The following is a 19847-nucleotide window of genomic DNA, read 5'->3' on the forward strand; positions in this document are numbered from 1 at the left end:
CATTGCGCCAGTTCTACTATTAACTTTTGTCTAATATTCTCGTTCTGCGTTTCTGGTATCCCTCTCAACCTCAAATTTGTTTCCCGTTGTCGAAGTTCGTTCATAGAGATGGCATCCCACATTTCTTCTTGAGCTTTGTTAGTCTCCTGGAGTCCCACCTTAATTTTATCTTCCTCCCGCTTTAATTCTCTTATTTCCATTTTTGTCTTTTTCATCCCTTCTTCTAATACTTGAGTTCTTTTGGATACTTCCTTAATTTGCCCTTTAAGTTCTCTTACTGTCTCATCTATTTTCTTATCTATTTTTCCAATTCTTGCATCTACCTGTTCAATTTTTGATTCTAAATTCTTTTCACTTTGTCTGATCTCACTAAACATTTTTAATATTTCTGATCTAAAATCAGACTCTTGTTTGGACCCCTTTCTTTCTGCTGGAGTCCCCCCCTCCCCCGCCTTTTTCTGTGTATATGACATTTTAAAATTTTGGATCTAATTTCACTAACCGTTTAAACTGAACCCAATAGACCGTTTTTCCTTCTTTCCACTTCTTTCCACTTCCCCTTACACCAATTCCCCCTTCCCCCCGCAAAAATTCAATTTAAAAGTAAGATGGGGAAATCTGATTTTCAGTTCCCACTGTCTCCTTTGAGTTGCAGTCTTTACAAATTTTAGTCCAGTTTGATCTTCTTACTTCTTGCCACCAATTAGGCTAATCCGTTAAATATGAGGGTTCACCCTCCACCACCAAAGCTCAGTGCCACTGTTCCCTTTTAGTTCTTTCCAAGTCTTCTTGCCCTCAATTGGGCTAATCCACTTTTCACTATATCCTTAGCCTGTTCTTTATCTTCTTGCCCTCAATTGGGCTAATCCACCTTTCGCTATATTCCGTGTCTATTCTTTATCTTCTTGCCCCCAATTGGGCTAACTCCTTTTAGCCGCGGTTGCGGCTGCTTTTCAGAGATTCCAGAAACTCTTCTCTGTCCACCCCCTTTCCTTAGGCAGCGCTCTGTTCCGTCTCTTTCAACACAGTTCCAGTAGATCAGGAGGGTAGGTAGAACAGTTGAAACAATAATATGTTGCAGTCTCCTCTCCTTCCGCAAAGGCGCTACAACTCCCTCTGGCAAGGAGGAAGCGGGTGCCGCGAAAGGGGAGAAAGAAGGAAAGAAAAAAAAAAAGAAGGGGCAAAGTACTTTCTCTAGATCTCCCCAGAACTCCGCGGTGTTCTCATAAGTGTCTTCCTCGCAGAGGGAAAAATGGGAAGGAACCGCTAGTATCTTTTATTTTGTCCACGTCTCTGCTGAGTGGTTAACCACTGCCCTGCACTCCTCCTCTTGTCTCCTCCTCCTTCTCCTAGTACGTGCTGACAGTGAGGAAGGTAATGGCGTCTCTAATTTCTCGTATCTTCTCTCACGCAGTGCTTTCCAAAGATCGCACTATCTCCTTCTTTTCCCTCTATCCTGTTACAGGCTGGAGAAACATGGACTAAGTCCGTCAAAAAATTATATAGTATCTTTTTGCTCTCCCCTTGCCTTCCTTCCTAATCTGTTACTTAATATCTGGCACTTTGGAAAGTTTTCGGGGAGAGAGAATTCTGTCCGCTAGCGACACACACGTTTTTCTCCGCTTTGCTTAGCGCTCTGCGTCTAATGCGATTTCGAGTGAAAGTTGAGCTCTCTTATGCTTTTCTTTCTCCAATTCGAATTTCAGCTTAACCAATCCTAAAAACCTCCTTCTTTGATTCGAAATTGTCCTTTTTTCTGAGAATCTAGCGCTCCTCCTCCAGGCTCGGGGCTTCGCTCCCCAGAGGCAGTTATGGCTTCCCTCTGCCCGCTTCCCCCCCCGCCGTACTCTTCGCTCCGAAACGGAGTTACCTGACGGCCGGGGATTCTGCGTTTCGGCACCGCGGGAACCTCTGTATCTGTATCGTCCTGCAGATACTTTTCAGGGGTTCGCTGCGCCCTGCGACACCCCTATTTTCCCCCGGAGAGTTCGGGATCCTCCGCAACGAAGGGATCCCCGCCTGGTTCAGAGTCGCGCTAAACCGGAAGTCCCCCGACAGAGTCAGTGTCTTAAGTCAGTGTAACGTTCCTCACGTGCTCAATTGATAATACTGGGGTGGGGGAAACTAGTATGGCCGTGGTTTTGCCTGCAACTGTGGTCTATTTCTTTAATGAGGGGGGGGGGAGAGAAAAGCTGTTTCATAACTGACTGGCAGAGCAGCAAATGAAGAAAGCTGGAATTAGGGTGAGGGATCCCCCCCAAGGAGCTAACACACAAGAAACTGGAGCAGGCTGAGGGTGGGAAAAAGAGAAAGGGAGGACGAAGCACAAGTGCATAAACGCAGAAGATTTGGGGAGGGTCACATGGCCGCGCGCTGTTTCCTCTGCCCTTGGCTTGCCCTTAATTCTCCTCCTCCCCCGATTTGGAGCTGCGTTCGCCCACTCCGCTTCTGCCCCGGTGCCTGATTCCCTCGCCTGAAAGGCCCCTTCTCCCCCGGCCGCGGCCTTATCGATCACGTTAATGGTGCTGCTGCAAGCTGCAGCTGCCGGCGCCTGGAAGTGCTGCAGCGTCCCCGGCTCGCCTCCCCTGGAGCTGCATTGCTGTAGCAGCGCGCAGGCACCCACAGAGCCACGGAGCAGCCGGCGAGCCGAGCGGGGAAAGGAGCCGGGCGGCGAGGCCACCTGACCTGCCCCGCGCCGCCTGTGCACATTCCAAAAGCAGCCCGTTCCTAATAAAGAAGCGATGGGGATCCGGCACCGTCTCGCGCGCCTTCGGCTCTCCCTATAAATACTCGCCCTGCAAAGAAAACAAGCTTCGGTTGCTTCTGTCCTGCCCGCCCCAGACTCGGGCTGACCGGCAAAAAACCCAAAGCAAACCTAACCAAAGCAAAACAAACAAAAAGAGAGAGAGCGAGAGCCGCCGCCGCCGCGGGAGGTAAGAGGAGCCAAAGCAACTGCAGCCCGCGAGCCTGAGGCGAGGAGCGCCTCTCCTGCACCCGAGCTGAACCGGCGAGATGCCCCGAGTAGATGCCGATCTCAAACTGGACTTTAAAGATGTATTGGTTAGACCTAAGCGAAGCAGCCTCAAAAGCAGAGCAGAGGTGGGGGCCTTTCCAAACGAGCATGCTTTTTTCCCCTTAATACTTCGCATCTAACTCCGGTAGATAACCTCTTTTTCTCTTGGTTTTTGCATTTCCCAACTTAACGGGTTAATGAGCGCTGTCTGTCTGCTTCTCTCCCGCCTCTTGTCTTTCCCGCTGCGGCCCCGAATAAAGCAACCCACATCCCCCCCCCCATATGTTACCTCACGGGTGAGGTTAGGTGGACTCTTGCGTACTAAGATAAAATCACACAGCAGGCAGCACTCCCCCCCCCTTCCCCTTTCTCCTTTGCAGCTTTTGCCTCCTTGCAAGAGCCCTTGCAAACGTGAAACGTGAGCTCCTCGCTTCTCCCTAAGAACTGCCTGTGCTGTCCTGATAGGGGCATCTGTCTAAAACACGTTTTTAATTATTATTGTTATTATTGTTGTTGTTCCTGCTGCTGCTGTTACTTTGCAAGAAAATACAGTGGGTGGAAGAAGGTGACCTAGAGTTGGGTAGAACTGTGCTCGGAATTGTTTTGCAGAGAGGCGCGGAGAAACTGCCGGCGTGACACATCATTTGCTGGCTAATGGGTGGACGGGAGGGGGGGCGGTGACTCAAATTACAAGCCGTGCATCGCAAGCCTGCAGTTTCCAGGGAAAGTAATATCAGGGAGAAGCTGTTCTGTGAGGACAAGGCAGGTCAGGACACACATACACAACGGAGGGGAAGGCAAATACTTTCGTGTTTTTGTAAATTGAGAGCTTCCAAATAAAAAAAGCTTCCATTTTTATTTTTTGACATTAGCATTAACTTTTAGCTGTAGCTGTGTATGTATGTATGTGGTTGCAAAGCATCAGATTTAGTTACAGTGGCGTAGCGTGGGTTGTCAGCACCCAAGTCAAGTAAGGCAAGTAATTTGCGCCCCCTAACCCGTGGATTTGCGTCCCCTAACCCGTGGATTTGCGCCCCCTAACCCTAACCCCCAGATGTTGCGCCCGGTGCGGCCGGCCCCCCCTGCACCCCCCACGCTACGCCACTGTTTAGTTAATTAACTTTTAAATATAAATTGATATTTAAGATCCCATATTAAATAAGACTGTGTGGGTGGAGGGAGGGGAGGAATAGCTACATCCATGAAGAATAGGTCTGCAACATAGATCTTGCCATGGTGGCTAAATGGAACTTCCATGCTCACAGAAGGAGTGTGCTGCTGAATGCCAGTTCCGGAGGTGCAACATCTAGAGAAGGCTGTTGTGCGCCTGCCTTGCCCAGTTGCCCAGTTTGGGTAGCAGGATGCTAGGCTTTGATGATGCGCATTTGGTCTGATCCAACAGGTTTCTTAATGCACATGCATACTCAGGTTTTCTGTTTGGTCAGCTGTCAATAAAAGCAGCAATCTTCTTTCTTGTGTTATTAAAATCCCTGCAATCTAGTTTGTGGTTGGATAATTCACACCGTCATATTGGAATGAATGCTTTGTGACTGCAGGCTGTGTAGAGACATCTGTTCTCTGACCAGCAACCATTGCTACTGGTAAAGGCATTTTCAAAAAAAACCCAAAACACTACAGGCATTATATCTCTGTAACCAGAATAGTGTTGTAGGAAATCCCTCTGGAATGTGGAGTTACATATCTGTTGACCCAGTAGGCCTACATGACCTACATGGTATGATCTACCTATCAACTTGGAACAACATTCCAAAGATAAGTGGCACTTTTGTATTGCCTATTCTATGGGGTACTGTAAGGACTAAATAAAAGTACCCAGTTGTTGTTTTTTAAATGAGAAAAATAGCTTTAATTTAAAACCAACTTTTTGTAGCCATCATTAACATAGATTTCAATAGAAGAAAGTTTAGGGTGCTTTAAGATATACATGCCATCAGGTGTTTTGCATCTACACCCAAAGTGTTCTATGTAATGTTTCCAGCTGTGTATATCATACAAGTAAACGAGCCAACAGCATTTTCCTGCAAAATAAAGCCACATGCTTGTTTGTTTTGGTGTAATGGGTAGAGCGGTTATTGCATCCAAGTAAGAATTCAGTCTGTACGTATTTACTTTAGAATAAGGCTTCAATCCAACCCCTATTAATTTAGGCCTCATTTCATTTAGGATTTTCTTCAGAGTAAACATGGTTAGGATTGTGCTGACTTACTTAGAGCATATCCTTTGAAATAATTGGTGTAGGTTAGTCATGACCTACAAGTCCATTGATTTTAATGGGTCTACTCAGTATGATTTAGTTGGCTACCAACTTATGGGTTGTAATTGTGTATAGAATTGGGTGGCATGTTTGTTTAGGATTGACTTTTGTTTTGCTTGCCACATTCCGTTCTGAAACAAAGGAGAATATTCTAAATTAAGGGATATCTGGCTGCCTAATTTGACCCTACTGCTTATGGTAACATGCAAGTTGCTTTCTTTTTTAAAAAATGTATTTTTATTAAAGATTTTCTTGGTTTACAAAAGTATGTGCAGTGTCTCTCTCTCTCTTCCTCCCCCCTCCCCGTAACATTTTTTACAGATCAGTTTCATTTGTTGAGACATTAGGAAGAAGAGGGGGAACGAGGTGGGGGGGGTGAGTGGGGGTGGGGTCAGGTGGCGATGTTTCTGTTATACTTAATATATTTGGGGTTTTGTGTCAGCGTCGCTTGTGCAGGTTCTCTGCTATTCACTTGTGTTCCTTTGGTGGTGAGGGAGGTTGGGGTTGGCCTAGGGTGTGGTTGTTTGTTTGTGATTGGCTGTGGTGATCTTTGTTTTCATGTGTGAGTGGGGTGGGGTGGGTGCATGTTTTGGATCAGGTTAGCCATTGATTTGTATGCTGTTGGTGGATTTTTGTCATTGTCTTGTTGGGCTGTGTATGTGATAAAGAGGAGCCAACAATTTCACAACAGTAGAAGGTAGAGAAAATGTGGGAATTTAGCCACAGAAGTTATGGGTAATTAGAGTAACTCTGAATATGCTGTTTCTCTCTCAGGAAAAGGAACACTAGCTATTGATTATTTGTATAATTCATAGGAGATTCTTCATGGACCACAAGCTAGCTCTCAGATGTATGGGATAAGAGTGGGGAAGGCAGGTGTGATCCTGCTCTTAGATCAGGCACCCCCAAACTCGGCCCTCCGGATGTTTTGGGACTGCAATTCCTATCATCCCTGACCACTGGTCCTGTTAGCCAGCGATGATGGGAGTTGTAGTCTTAGATGTTGAGTTGAGGATATTAAAAGGGGAGAATGCTGCAAAGCAGGGACCAAAGAACTTGTATATATATATGTGGGTAACAAATATTTTAAACCTTTTCAACTCATCCATTTATATTTGGTTGGCTATTGGATTAATTCTAGGTATCGCTTTACTCATGAGTTAAGAGGGAGGCAGACATTATGTCCCCCTCTGTGACTTCTGTTTTCTTTTAATTCCTGACTTGTAAGGATGAGCCTAGGTTGCTGCCAACAAAAAATCAGGGAGGTTGGGGAGACATTGGATACAGGTCCTGCTTGTAATGAATGAGGTCCAGCATTATACAATTACCTATTAATTATTTATTTGGGAGTTGCATAGTCTGCTTATCAATACACTGCTTTTCAAGGTAGAGAACAGCAGTTAACAGAAAATATAATAGTGTTTTCACCTCATCTTGGCTAATAGACCGAGAAGCGATAACAATAAAACCATCCCAAAACTGAGGCAGAGCAACAAACAAAACCATTGGGCATATTAAACAGCAAAAGCCTATTTAAAAAGACAAACCTATAAAGGTTGTTGAAAAGAGGCAATGTCTTGTATGGAACAGGCAGCTGCTTCTATAATCTGTGGACCACCAGGCTAACTGATGATTAAACTGAGCTGGATTTTATTAAGTACATATGGAAAAGATACTCTCTCAAGTCACCTGGTGGGTAGAGTATAAAGTGGGATAAAAGTAAAAATTGAGTTTATCCTGCTAGTAAACCCCTTATGCACTTTATGCTAGTAAACTGGCAACCAATGTAGCTCACATAAAATTAGTATTTCCTGCATCTAACCCCTGTAATCGCACATGGCTGTTGTATTGTGGACCAGTCATAACTTGTGAACAGGCTTGAAGTGTGGCTCTCTGTATTGCAGTTTGGATGGAAGGTTACTAGGACATGCAGTATGAGGGTCAAACCATTCTCTTTCACGAATAGGGGTAAGCTATTGAAAAGGCCAAGGCTGATAAAATGCATTCTTGGCCAGTTTAAGCATCCAGAAGAAGTCTTTGATCCCAAAGCACTCCCATACAGCAAACAGAGGGGAGATGCGAACCCTTTGATAGCATTTGCTAAGACCCGTTTGGTGTCTGTGTGTTGATGGTAGAGCTGTGCATTAAAGGCCTTCGTTCAGCCCATTTGTGGGCAGGGAAATTCACCAAATTTGTATAGAGTGAGAAGAAATATTGCAACAATTACTGTATTGGGGATGGAGCTTACCATTAGTGGTGGCAGTAGCACGGCTTTTTTTCCTTTTTTCCTAAAGGTTTGTTGTTGTTGCTACTTTTCGTGCTCCGTAATGACATTGGGCTTGGAGTGCCAAGTCTCAATTTTTTAAAAAATGGTGAAGAATATTTGGCAAGAACTCTTCAAAGCGGGCATTTCCAGCTCAGCTCTAGGTGACTTTGAGAATTTCAGGTCCTTAACTTACTTTAGACCAGCCAACAGCTTTAATGGGATGTAGTAGAAAACTAGAAAAAAGGAACTTGATTTGAACATCTTGAGGACATGTTCCTTTTTAAAAAAAAAATAATATTTATTAACAATTTAAACACTACAAAAAATAAAAACAATACAATACAACATGTTCCTAATTGGATAAGCATTAAATCTGGGATTGGCTTGCTTAGAAATACAAGTTTGCATTTCCTTCCTTTTATGTTTACAATCTTAGGCCTCAATTCTACATTTAGTGAACCCCCCCCCACTGAATAGTGTATAAAAGCTGTATTTCTTTTCTGGTACAAAAGACTGATTAAAATATGCATTTATTTCTTTACAGGTGGATCTTATGCGTACTTTCACATTCCGTAATTCTAAGCAAACCTACACTGGGATCCCCATTATAGTAGCAAATATGGACACCGTAGGCACTTTTGAAATGGCACAGGTTATGACTAAAGTAAGTGCTTTTTAATTCTCCTGCAAAACGGAAAGAAAAATAAAACCCTGAAGTGTGTTACCTGAGCTGGTCCATTGTTTCCAAAACAAACAAACAAAAAACATATTTGAAGCAAAATAATTTTAGATTCCAGTTTTCTTTTGACTTGCCTGTGTTGCAAACAGAGAAAGTAGGAGCAAAGTTAAGTACTTCTAAATACCTGTTAAACCATGAATATGACAACAGTGTCTCATACTGAATGTAAACAAATTGTGAAAAAGACTACAAATTGAAAGTGGAGACACTATATGTACTTTTCTTTATTTGCTTGTTTTGTTACACAATAAAATCTTTAATAAAAACTAATTTAAATTAAAAAAAATAAGATCCCATAACATATTCTTGCTTTGTAGCCATGTAGTCTTTTTGTGTGCGTTGCTGCCTGAGATTGTAGGGTAATACCTGGTTTCTTTTTTTCTAGTATGCAATGTTCACTGCAATTCACAAGCATTACTCTCTGGAACAGTGGGAGCTGTTTGCAAGCAATCACCCAGAATGCCTAGAGGTATATTTTCACACTATTAATTATTAAGTGCATTTACTGCTTTCTAAACTTGGGAGTTTGGGGAAAAACTGCACACATACAAAATGGAAAAAGAAGAAAACAACATGTATTGGTTGCAAGAAATGGTTTTGTAAGGGGAGCAACGTCGTTCTTAAAATAATTGTGCTAAGTGGTTTATTCAGCATTCCTATGGGGAATAAAATGTATATAATAGAACCATTACAAAGAAAGCTTAGCTGTAGCAAACGTTCATAGAAGTTAGGGGGAAAGTGTGTTAACAAAACTTTCTCCAGTAAACTAAGAACGAATGGATGAGCGTAGCCAGGATTTGTGTTGAGGAGGGGGCAGGACTTTTGTTAGGGGGGCAGGACCAACATGCTTGGTCAGTTAGTTAAGTGCTTATATTGTTTTACTTGATGGGGGGACAACTGCCCCCATGCCCCCCTTGCCTGCGCCCATGAATGAGCATCTTTCTTTGAATAACATTACAGCAAGAGGGAACAGTTAATGAGATTTTTAATAGAATGTTGGCAGTGAAATTTGAAATGGATGAAATAGGTATGGTTGCATTTCAACAAAATTAGACTGGAGCCAGGGAACATAATTCTGTAAATTCAAACCAAGACTGGCAAACATATATTTGATGCAGCAATTTTAATCAGCCCAAATGTCATTATGATAGATTATGAAATTCTTTCTGAAACAGCATGCACTTTGAGAATTAGGGCCCAGACAATAAGATAGAAGACAGGTAACAGTGAGAAAGAAAGATTCCCTGAAAACTTTGGTAATACTTGTGATACTGGGGTGGGGTGGGGTGGAGAATGGGATGTTCTGGGACATTTCTTTTTTAAAAAAATAATTTTTATTAACTGACCAATCAAATCAAATCAAATCACATCACATAAATTCCGAATTACAAAGCCAAATTTTAAATTTTAAATTCAGAGCAGGAGTGAAGATACCATTTGCCAGGGCACCAGCATCACTGAAGTGAATGAGGTGATAATGAAGTTTTCAAGTTTATGTCAGATTAGCATAGAGTAAGTTAGAGAGTGAGGAAAATAATCCAAGCAGGCTAGATATTTATTTCATTTTATTTGATGGCACTAGCCTAGTGAAGCTGCCTTATACTGAGACAGGCTGTTGTTCTATCTAGCTCAGTATTGTTTACCGTGACTGGTTCCACTCTTGTTTTACTTCAAGTTGTTTTTTAAATGCCCTCTTCCAGTGAGTAGGAAATTCAATTCCAAGTTCAGTTTTGCGTGATGGTGTGTTGAGGAAATAAGAGGGCTTAAATCCTGTTGATACATAGCTTCACCATCATATCCCAGCACACCCTTGAATTGCCCAGTTTTCCCCAGTGCTGACAAATGAATATTTGTGGCAGGACTCCTTCTGAAGTCTTCTGCTAGGGAGACCTCCAGTGGTGTGAATGCCATCCTACTGGTGGCCTCCCTCCATCATGGCAGAGCACCACTTAACACTGCTGCCAGTGGTTCCGTAGCTGGCCTTTGGCTGCCTTTTGGGTTGCTATGAAACCCAAACTGTGGCTTTAAACTGTGGCTTAATATCCTGGCTTCTGGGTATGCTGTTAACTGTAGTTCGCACATAATGTGAAGCTATGGCTAACTTATGAGCTAAATCCTGGCTTGTTTTGGAATGACAGAAGTGGCTAGAAAATAGGCTTGTTTGCTGCAGAGGGAATATTAAAAACAGCTTGAAAAGAAAACTAAAATAGAAAACAGTGTACAGTATTCAAGACAATGTTGTAAAGGACCAGGGGAGTGGGAGATGAACTAAGAAAGAGTTTGGATATGGGACAGAAGCTACCAATATTTTTTCTTTGCCAACATCACTGAACACAAACAGGAGTTTTTACAGATAGAAAAATTTTAAATGGCAAAGAAAGGAGGACAAAGTGTTACGTGCTCCAGAGGAATGAATATCATGCATAGATTAGCAGACTGCATAACTAGGAATGGAAGATTTTGATTAATTCTCAGACCACAGTTCCAAGCTCCAGAAACAAATTCCAACTTCTCTTACATTGCACTTGATCTTCAGATTTGGCCAAATCTCTTCCCCCAGCCTGGAGGTATACACTAATATTTTATGGTCCCAGTTGGCTTCCTCTCTCAAATAGATGCACAGAAAATGCTCTTGACCTCGTTTCAATAAAAGCTGCTGCTGATCACTCCCTCCCTCTCTTTCCAGCATGTAGCTGTGAGCTCAGGCAGTGGCATGTCCGACTTTGAGAAGATGACCAGAATCATAGAGGCCATTCCCCTTATCAAGTACATTTGCCTGGATGTGGCCAATGGTTATTCAGAATACTTTGTGGAGTTCGTGAAAGCTGTCCGCATCAGATTCCCCAAGCACACAATCATGGTAGGTGTGATGAGGAAAGTGGAGAGATGGATGGGTTTAATTCGGTGAGATGTTTTCTTGATTCAAATAAGCGTGTTTCATGGAGGATGGCCTGGTGAAGAAGAGGACAGGGTTCCTGCATCTGTAATAGTTATATAGAAGAAGGAATTTCAGCAGGTGTAGCTTGTCACCTGGCCAATCCAGTTTCAGGCCATGCAACTACTGCAGTCCCACTATTTCCACAGAATTGAATTCTTTATGCATCCTTCTATTAAATATCACTATTGCTGTCATTCCCATTCCCAAATGGGTTCCCAAGATTAGAGCGCAGTAGCTATGATCCAGCAATGTGACTTGGAGAAAAGGGGCTGTAGCTGGAGTGTTAGAGCAGATGATCTGCATGAGGAAGCTCCCAGGTTCAATATCCAGAACCTTGGAGAGCTGCTGCCAGTCGGTGCAGACAGTACTAGGCTTGATGGACCAAGGATCTAGCTTCCTAGGCTGTTCAGCCATGTTCTTTTTCAGCCCACGCCCCCTGTTGAACTGCAGAGCATTATTAAACTCAAGGGATTTTTGAAAGCTGCTTCTTGGCAAGAGGATTTGGCGATGGGGGAATGCTATGTTAAACTACAAGGTTTATGCATAGTTATGGATAATGACGTGTTGAAGGTTGCCTAGAGTGGAATTGCAGCATAGCGCTAAGGTAAATGTTCCATCAGCACAAGGATTTCTGCGTTCTCCCTTTCCCTTCTCCCCATGTGCCTCCTAAAACTGTTATAGGTGTCCCCCTTCCCCGTTGTCCTCAAGGAGCAAAATGTCTTTGGTTGATCCAGGTTATAAGTTGGCACAAATATCCTAATACAGTAATCACCCCCCCACACACTTTAAATTAGTGTAGTTGTTTGGGAAATAAACTCAATTTCTTCATATAAACAAAACTGTATATGGAATTATTGAATAACACTAATAACAATCCTGTTAACCCAAGCATTTGTTCAGTGTTTCTTTCAACTTTGGATTGATGTTCTTGCCTGTGTTTCAGGCAGGTAATGTGGTGACTGGAGAGATGGTGGAAGAACTTATTCTATCCGGAGCAGACATTATCAAAGTTGGAATTGGACCAGGTAAGCTGATTGGCAGTGCACAGTGAGAGTGCAGTTTTATATTTATGTGCCTGGGACGCTTGTTTCTGCATTCATGTTGGGTATATTTATTCTCTGAGGATTTATTTATTTCCTATAATAATCCTGTGGACCTGGGTAGCCATGACTCACCATGATGTTGGTATAGTCTAACTTTACATTCCATAACCGGGTGCTCCTTTTTCCATTTGGATATGGGGTTCAGAGCAAAAATGATGATGCTACAAAGAGTTTGGGTTGAGGAGATTGTGTTCCCCCTTCTAAATTGCCTTGATTGTCTCCTGCCAGAAGTCAGTGATTTGCCAAATAGCGCTTGGCAGATCGCATCTTCTGAGCCTTAGATCTCCATATGTAAAATGGGACCAGTAGTATCCTGTTTTGCTGGGTCACTATAGGATGAATAAAACAAGGATTGCCATGTACTTTAAACACTAAAACTGCTATAGGAATGAATGAATGAGAATAAATAAATCACCACCAGTGATTTATTTATTCTCATGTGCCCAGTGATCATGCTGTGCTATAGTGTTTCAATGCCATGAAATAAATTGCCCATCTTTCAAAATTAAAAACACCTTCAACCAGAGGTTTTCAACCTTTTTGATTCCATGCCTCCCTTGGCCAACTACATTCTGGGCTCAGGAGCTCAGTTATATCACCTCTTGCCTAAAGAGCTGGCAGCCTCTCGCCCTTTTTCAAACACACTCCTTTGTGGAGTGCTCTCTCAGCCTCCTCTTTCCTTGGGAGTCCTCTGGGCAGTTGCTGCCGCCGCCCCTGGTCTCTGAGCTCCCCCCTCCCCGCCCCCAAAAGAGGTGCCTCCTCACACTGCTTCACAGGGGCCTATGACTTGTCTGACTATTGCCAGCAGCAAGGTCTGGTGGACTGGCTGGGCTCCCTCGCCTGCTTGCTTGCATGCTCTGAGGCTGCCTCAGCTCCTGGCAACCAGCACCCCCTGGCCAGCCCCAGAGGCACCATTCACCTGCGGAGCTTGTAGCCAGGGCTGCTGCAACAAAGAGCCGTGCAAACCTTTGGGAGGCCAAGACATGAGAGTGCATCAGAGGAGGGAGGGAAGGAAAGAGGGACACAGGCCAGTGCTGCCCATGACACTCCTGACCATCCTTCAAGGCACACCAGGGTGCCATGGCACACTGGTTGAAAACCACTGGCTTAAGCTGTACCAGTTAGCCATTTTTTGGAAACGGTGGCTCATCTACCCCAACCTTTTCATCCACATGACTTGGAGGGGAAGCCTCTTTCCTGCTGTCCGATCATTTTTAGGCAGAAATTAGTAGGCTCATATTTCACTTTAGCCTGTGGTGAGCTAGAGTGACCACAGTGCCCGTTTTCCTGCCTGTAAAAGTCTTTAGAAACCTTACCTCCTTAACCCCAGAAATAAGACCAGCATCAATGTAAGCCAAGCATAGTTTGAGCTGATGTAGGCTTAACACTTCCAACTGATTAACCATAGATCAGGAGGCTTCATCTTTGCTTCTCCCCACCTCATATCAATTTTCCCACCCTTCCATTGCCAGCTTTTACAAAAATCGTGCATTCTAATGGCACTTGCAGGATTAGCTATCACTGGTTTCAGATGCTGATTAAGAGGGAACTCTGGTTAGCATTAATTGCTGATGCAATGCTTAACTGTAGTAAAAGCTTGCAGAGGGATTTTGTACAGAAGAGGGAAGGGGATATGCTGTTCATTTCTTAAACACGGCCGAGACGTTGGGGAGAATGCAAAGCATTTGGCAGGGTTTCCCGTTATATTTGGGTTGGTAACCTGTTTAAATGTAGGCTAGATGATGCCACGGTCAGGGGGATTAGCAGCTGGTTGGCAAACTGTACATAAAGAGTGGTAATCGGTGGTTCCTCATAAAACTGGAGAAAGGTTTCAAGGGCATTTTGAATTCTATTAGGCACCTTCTGCGGAGTCAGGTGCTTCTCCTGCAAGTAAAAATTTGGTGTGCCAGTTGAAAAGGAAAGAACCTTGCAGCTGTGTGGGCTGTCATAATGGCAGAGCTGCTCCCACAGGGTGCTCCCAAACTGGTGGTTTCACCTGCCCTAATCTATAAGATACCATAGCTTTGGTTTCATCTGTCCATCTGTTTGTTTTTAATGTCTAGGATCTGTGTGCACCACTCGGATAAAAACTGGTGTGGGTTATCCGCAGCTGAGCGCAGTGATTGAATGTGCAGATTCTGCTCATGGACTGAAGGGGCATATAATATCCGTAAGTATGATCTGCAGGAGATGCCATAAATAAGGCAGGGTTATAGAATGAAATCCCAATAAGATGATGTTAAGGAAACCCTTTCCACAATCATCTCTGACCTCTTGAGCTCAGGGGTGTTTCAAAGGCATGAATTAGAAACTCTGGTTCCTAACTTCCAACTGCTCAGAAATGAACCTTTGAGTCATGCCTTTGTGTCCAGTAGTTCACCCCCGTTTTGTGAACTGACTCCTTGGGTAGCAAAATACTCTGTGAAAGTGCATATCTCATTTATACTTTCCAAGAGGGATGTGTGGCAGCTTGGTAAGGAAAAAGAGCCTTAGTCAAAAACTAGTGATATGAGGTTGAGGTGCATGAAGTTGACGTTCAAGGTTTTGATGAGTTCCAGTTTCACAAGGAAGTGAAACATCTTTATTTTCTAGGGAGCACCTATGTTCTAAGTTGTCAAGCCACCCACAGGGGCAGCACACCCCGTTTTGCCACTGGAGGTGAAATGGAATGTGCCTTGCCACTCCAAGCTGCCGCTCACCCCGCCTCTGCGCTACCTGCCTCTGCCAGCACCACTGCTGCACCACCTGCTCCGCTGCTGTGCCACCCTGCTGATGAAATGGTATTGGCTCGGATCCCCTCTGAGATCTCATGAGATTTGGGCGAGATCTCACTGAAATTGGCACCAATACCAGTGCCACTTCTCCAGCAGAGCGGCTGGGGCACCTGCAGAAGCTCCACCTTCTTTCACCTGAGGTGGCTGCTTCATTCCGCCCCTGGAATTTCTTACGGAAAGAGTGCTATTTAACAAACACAGCACGTTACATGTTTTAAATAAGTTTCCCAGCACTATGTCTTGAGGAAGAACAGCAATTTATACCTAGGTCTCTCAAAGGCCTTTTCCCCTCGGTTATCTGGTGTTTGCACTAGATGAAGCTCTGGTGGTGTTCAGTTTCTTCCTAAAGTTATTTGTACCTGTTAATATGTCTGTGATTGAAATAAGACTAAACCACAACTGTCTCCTCTTAATTTTCTGCCCCTTTGAAGCAGACACACCTGAATCTCCTATTTCATAAGCCCTGCTGGTTTTTAGGACACTATTTGCTTGACAACAAAAAATATTATTTTTAACAAGTTCCTATTTCCTCACTTGAGCTAGTTTTCCATGTCAGTTCATATCTTTGCAGATAAATAATATAAGGGACTTCATACCCTTTTAAAATGCCAGATGAGGAGCCAAATCTTTTACGTATCTCTCAGAATTGTAAAGATTGTCTCAAAAGAAGAATTGTTAATTCTATAGTTGCTTTTGTTGTAAGTGGTTGGACTCTGATGACTGCTTGGGGCATTCAGATCTCCTAACAGCCCACTGGTAGAATGCATGCAGATTCAATCCCTGGCATTTCTAGTTAAAAGAATCAGGTCATGGGAAACTAAGAGACTAGACAGCTTTGGCTAGTCAACAGTTGAGAATACTGAGCTAGTTGGGCAGATAATCTGGCCTAGCATAAGGCAGCTTCTTGACATATGAGAGATATTTTCTTCTGTTACTGACTGTAATTTTTGCATCTCATTGCCATTCAACTCCCACTTCATATTTTCTATGTGTGCATGTGTATCTATATGCATTGTTACAAAAGTAATGTTCCACCCCCACTCTCTGCAAGATTCCCGGGGGTTCCAGGCACTCACCCAGGGTGTGTTGTTTTGGAGAATAGAGACATGGCGGAGACTGTTGTAGCTTTAAGAAATATGGTTTATTCACTTAGTTACATCTTTGGCCTGCGTGGAGGGAGTCCAGTTCTTACAGCATGGTCATTTCAAGAGGGTCTTGTCCCCTCAGTGGTGCAGCCCTGGAGTCCAAGGCATCTCTCCCAGCCAGCCTTTACAAGATAGATCCCAGTTTTTCTTCTCCCTCTCTTCTTCCCAGCACACCATGCTCAAAACTCTCCTGTCACTTTGAACCCACACCCCACCACTGTGGCAAGTTGGCAACATCTCTTCCCAGGCTCAGGCTCTCAGATGGGCTATCAACCCATTTTGTCATGTTAACGCCTCTATCTCATGTGAGGCCCTGGCTTGGGAAGGAATCTTAGCCTGTACTTTCCCACTGACCTCCAATCTTCCCCTCAATACTCCAGATAATCAAAATTCTACCATTTATTAATTTCTAGCATTTAGGAGGATCCCCCAAATCTATAACAGTATATATTTCTGAATGAAGTAGGCTTTAGTTCTTGAAATATTTCATATGCCATAGGGCTCTTTGTGCTGCAGCAGACTAAGCCAGCTACCCTCTGAAAATGTTCTTCTGTGATGATCTGTTATTTGGTCCAAACCTGTAGCAAAAAGCCAGAGTGATGATGGAAAAGCTACCCGGTTAGTTCCTATTTGTTTTCCTCCTATGGCAGCTCAGCAAAGAACCAAGGAGTCAGCCGTCATACTTTGTAGTGAGCTCCAGCTACTTAGGCTGAAAGGACAAATTGCTGGAGACGTGTGACCTGCTGTGGAAAAGAGGCAACCTCAGGGTCCCTGCATCTTCTAGTAACGTGTCTTAGAGCAAAATATGTTCATGTCATTGTATGCCAGTATTCACCATCTCTGCTCCACTTTCAGTGTTCGAAACTCCCATTGTCCTAGGCGCATTTTGCAATGGGGAATTTCATGAGGGTGAGCATTTTCTGAGCTCTGGGCACAGTACTGAGCCTAAGATTTCAGATTAAAACTGCAGAGTGGAAGGAAAGGAGGACCTTTTTCTGCCTTCCCACTCCCAGCTACTCTCTGAAGACTGGAGAAGAGACCCTCTTAAGAATATTAGCGGGGTGGGCAGGGGAAGGACTAGATCATGTGAAAAATGAACATAGTATTTTAGCTGCAAGTTAATTTATTTTCATCTTTGTATTCTTGTTATAAAAAATCGTGTCTAGACATTCCATTGTTGTGCCCATAACCTAGGTTTAAGGTGCCACTTAGCTCCTAGCTTTCATATATGTTTCTGACACTTGTCCACTTTACAAGGAAAAGGAAACCTGAGGTGTAATGGTGTCGTATTACACATTTTGCTTTACTATATATTATTAGGGAGTGAGGAACTGCTGCAAGGATGTTGGAGTAATGGCTAATCTGGCGTTAGTTTAGAAAATGTGAGAGCCAATTCCTACATGTCTTTGAGGCCTACTAAAATCAACATGAGGCGACTTAACTGTGTCAGTTTGGGAGACTGAATATATTTTGAAGTGCCCTCTTGTGGCAAGAGCCAGTATTTATCATGCCAGACAGGAGTCCCAGCCAGCATTGCTTTGGAATAGGGTACATTCAAACAACCTGCCCTTCCAGCTGAAACCAATTTGATAACCATTTTGTGGAGGTTCCACAGTATCCAAAAGTAGCAAAGCTAGCTTCAGGGCTGGGGAATATTATAGAACCAAGAGATCCAAAGAGTTTAACTTCTGGCTCAGAAGTTGGAATTGACTCTGCGTTCTGTTGATGGGTCCCATTTAGTGGTCTAGTCTGGTCACCACTTTTTAAAGGATAGAAAAAATGAGGAGTATTTAGAGGATTTGGTAGAACGCTTATCTGCTTCTTGTATGTCTCTGCATTAGTATTCAGATCACTGTCAGATATTGGTTAGATGATAAACTACGTTAAGAGCAGTGCCCCCTGCCATCACGTCTCCGGACTGAGTATATATTCCTGCATTTTTCCTCCCCATAGTTGAAGAAATGAGAATTTCATGAAGGCTCTAGTTCTATGAATGTTGAATAAACTGAATAAAATCAACCTGCAATGGGACAGTAAAATTGTGCCTCCTCCCTCCCATGTAGTTTCTTTAACAAATATGCAAAGTTTCAAAGTTTTATTACGGCAAAAGCCAGCGACACAGAACACCACAAGGTCAAACAGAAGGAAATCAACAACATAAAAAAAAAAAATTACACAAGGGAACTTCGCAGTGTGCCATTCAACAAAAGAGATTTACGCTTCCTGATTGCTAGAGTGCAAAATTTGGCCACCTCATATGATATTGAGCTTGAGGAATCTTCCAGAAGGTATTTTCGTAGAATTTCGGGGGAGGATTCCAAATAATGTTGTAGGGGTATAAATTTTGATAAAAGCGGCAAAATAAGTTGAACTCGTTCTTCACTATAAAATTCGCAAAATAGAAGGATGTGAGTGACAGATTCTACCTTATTAGACATACAGGGGCAGAGACGCACATGCATTGGTGCCCGCGTAAATTTGCCGTACAGTACTGCTGAGGGCATTGTCTCAAAGCGGGCTCTGGAGAAAGCCCATCTATAAGCTTCGTTAGTGATGTTAGTTAAATAAGGGGCAGCTGCAAAATTAGGCCAAGCTTTTAAACATCTATACGTCTCCGGGAGTAGGGCGTCTTCTTGTTGTAATTCAACATCGTAAAGTCTCTGAGTGATAATTACTTTTGCCTTGTTCAGAGTTCCATTAAAAAGATTTTCAGGGTTTAGGCCAATTTGTTTGATCTTGTTAGTTATTTGCATAAGCCAAGGAGGATAGGGAACTGCAGCCAGGAGGTAAGGTAACAGTCCCTTAGGATTGTAATTGATTTTCAGCCAGAGGGATATTGCTTGCTCCCAGACTTTTAATTCCACTCTGGGCAGTCCTGCCTCTTGCCTTAAGACTGCATTAGGTGTACACTTTGGGGTAGCAAATAATGATCTTAAGAATTTTGATTGTACTGTTTCAAGAGTCTTAAGGTTGGCAGAAAGGCTAATTTGAGAGCCATACAGGAGTTGGGCTAAAGATTTTGCTTGGAAAACTTTAAGGACCATCGGGAGGAAGCCAGCTCCTTTTCTTCTGAATAATCTAAGGGTGGCATTTGCACTTCTTCCTGCTGATATAGCTGATGTGGTCAGGTGTGTTGACCATTTGGCATTATAAGAGAAAGTAATGCCTAAGTATTAGAAGATCTTAGTCTGTTCAATGGCGTTTCCCTTTACGCTCCAATTATCTTTCCTGAAGGAGCGGTTAAAATGTACAATTTTGGTTTTGGCAAAGTTAATTGTTAACAGCTCAGTGTTACATTGGTCACTAAACTTTCCTAAGGCACGTTTTAGACCCACTTTGGTTTGAGAGAGAAGAACAGCGTCATCCGCATACATTAAAACTGGTACTTTTCTGCCGTTAGAGAACACGGGGGGATGGGTTTCAATTTCACGGCAACATATGACCAGGGAGTTAACATAGATGTTAAATAAAAATGGGGCTAATAGACAACCTTGTCTAACTCCTCTATGGACTGGGATTTCTCTAGAGAGTCTGCCGTCCTGTGCGAGTCTTATCTGGAGGGTATTGTTCTCATGAAGCTTAATCATCAGAAGT

The 19847-nt window shown here is 43.3% G+C and overlaps 1 protein-coding gene across 3 annotated transcripts in view; it reads left to right on the forward strand.

The window, feature by feature from the left end:
• GMPR (guanosine monophosphate reductase) overlaps nucleotides 1-19847 on the forward strand; it is a 34697-nt gene that overhangs the window by 4571 nt on the left and 10279 nt on the right. Inside the window, exons 1-6 of one of the 3 annotated variants that reach the window (XM_081873451.1) lie at nucleotides 2139-3099; nucleotides 8099-8218; nucleotides 8679-8762; nucleotides 10980-11153; nucleotides 12175-12256; nucleotides 14398-14504. In XM_081873451.1, coding sequence (XP_081729577.1) covers nucleotides 3013-3099; nucleotides 8099-8218; nucleotides 8679-8762; nucleotides 10980-11153; nucleotides 12175-12256; nucleotides 14398-14504 — 654 coding nt within the window. In that variant the 5' untranslated portion in view covers nucleotides 2139-3012. Of the gene's footprint in view, nucleotides 1-2138; nucleotides 3100-3695; nucleotides 3780-8098; nucleotides 8219-8678; nucleotides 8763-10979; nucleotides 11154-12174; nucleotides 12257-14397; nucleotides 14505-19847 lie in introns of those variants that run through there. The other 2 variants (XM_081873452.1, XM_081873453.1) reach the window with 2 other exon arrangements.

This window comes from Podarcis erhardii (genome assembly GCF_964252035.2).
Source record: "Podarcis erhardii genome assembly, chromosome: 8".
Lineage (NCBI taxonomy): Eukaryota > Metazoa > Chordata > Lepidosauria > Squamata > Lacertidae > Podarcis > Podarcis erhardii.